The sequence below is a fragment of the Aplysia californica genome, unplaced genomic scaffold (assembly GCF_000002075.1).
Source record: "Aplysia californica isolate F4 #8 unplaced genomic scaffold, AplCal3.0 scaffold01377, whole genome shotgun sequence".
Classification (NCBI taxonomy): domain Eukaryota; kingdom Metazoa; phylum Mollusca; class Gastropoda; order Aplysiida; family Aplysiidae; genus Aplysia; species Aplysia californica.
The window spans coordinates 46586-48055 of record NW_004798647.1 but is presented as its reverse complement, the minus strand read 5'-3'; the positions used below and the strand labels follow the sequence as shown (position 1 = coordinate 48055).

The 1470-nt window shown below is 38.6% G+C and overlaps 1 protein-coding gene across 1 annotated transcript in view; it reads right to left on the bottom strand.

Moving 5' to 3' along the window:
• The window catches only part of LOC101847854 (chloride channel protein 2), a gene marked incomplete in the record, with an annotated part of 25205 nt that overhangs the window by 15207 nt on the left and 8528 nt on the right, over positions 1 to 1470 (bottom strand). Inside the window, 1 exon segment of the mRNA XM_035973536.1 lies at positions 1267 to 1419. Within this exon segment, the coding sequence (XP_035829429.1) occupies positions 1267 to 1419 (153 nt within the window).

Here is a 1470-nt window from a genome sequence, read left to right as displayed (position 1 = left end):
GGTGAGGTGAGGTGAGGTGAGGTGAGGTGAGGTGAGCTAAGGTGAGGAGAGGAGAGGTGAGGTGAGGTGAGGTGAGGTGAGGTAAGCTAAGGTGAAGAGAGGTGAGGTTTTATTGATCTCCACATAAAGATATTTGTTGCGGATTGGTAAAAATACATTCGTGCATAGCACTCATCAAAACACACACGCACGCATGCACGCACACACACACACACAAACACGCACGCACGCGCAAATACACAAATGCAAACATATGAATAATCACTGAATGGACATGCAAAATAATTACAAATTTCATTCCTTTCATTCTGTAGCTTTACTTAACAAAGAAAAGATGTGGGGTTCAACTTATGTTCATGATGATGAAGAATGCGAGCGTGCCGTAGATGTCGGTCTGTGGGTGTCTCCAGATTTTTTCGCTTATTTCTTTATTTTTAATTCCTCTCTTTTTCTTTACCTTTAATTCTTTTCTTTTACTTTAATTTTAATTCTTCTCTTTAACTTTACCTTTAATTTTAATTTTTCTCTTTTCCCTTAATTCTAATTCTTCCCTTTTACTTTATTTTTAATTCTTATCTTTTACTTATATTCTAAATCTTCTCTTTCACTCAATTTCTAATTCTTTTAATTTTCTTTTCATTAGTTAAAACGTTTCATTAGTTTCATTACGAAGCTTTTATTCACATGGACAAGATGGGGGGTGGGGGCTTCGATTTACGTTCATGATGATGAAGAGTACGAGCGTGACGTAGATGTTGGTCTGCGGGAGTCACCAGATTTTTTTCCCCATACTACTTTATTTTTAATTCTCCTCTTTTACATTTTATTCTGTTTCGTTAATTTCATTACAAAGCTTTACTTCAAAGAGACAAGACGTGGGGTGGGGGCTTCGACTTACATTCAAGATGATGAAGAGTACGAGCGTGACGTAGACGTTGGTCTGCGGGTGTCTCCAGATTTTTTTGTTTACTTCCTTATTTCTAATCCTTCTCTTTTACTTTACCCTTAAATCTTCTCTTTCAACAAAAATTATTTTCTTTTCCTTTTTTACATTTCATTACCTTCATTCTGCAGCATTACTTCACACAGACAAGACGTGTGTTTGACTAACGTTCATAATTGTGAAAAGTATGAGCGTTGACGTAGATGTTGGTCTGCTACCTCATTTTTAATTCTTCTCTTTTACATTTTATAACTATTGTCTACGTTTCATTAATTTCATCACGAAGCTTTACATCACATAGACAAGACATGTGTTCGACTTACGTTCATGATGATGAAGAGTACGAGGGTGACGTAGATGTTGGTCTGCGGATGTCGCCAGTGCTCCAGGATGGCCTCGTCGTCGATGTCCTCCGCCTGGCCCGTGGTCCATGTGATGTTGGAGAACAGTTCGTGGATGGCCATCTTACCCGTCATCTGAGGGGAGATTTTTTTTGTGGGGGGGAGAAAAAGGAGGAGGGAAGGGGA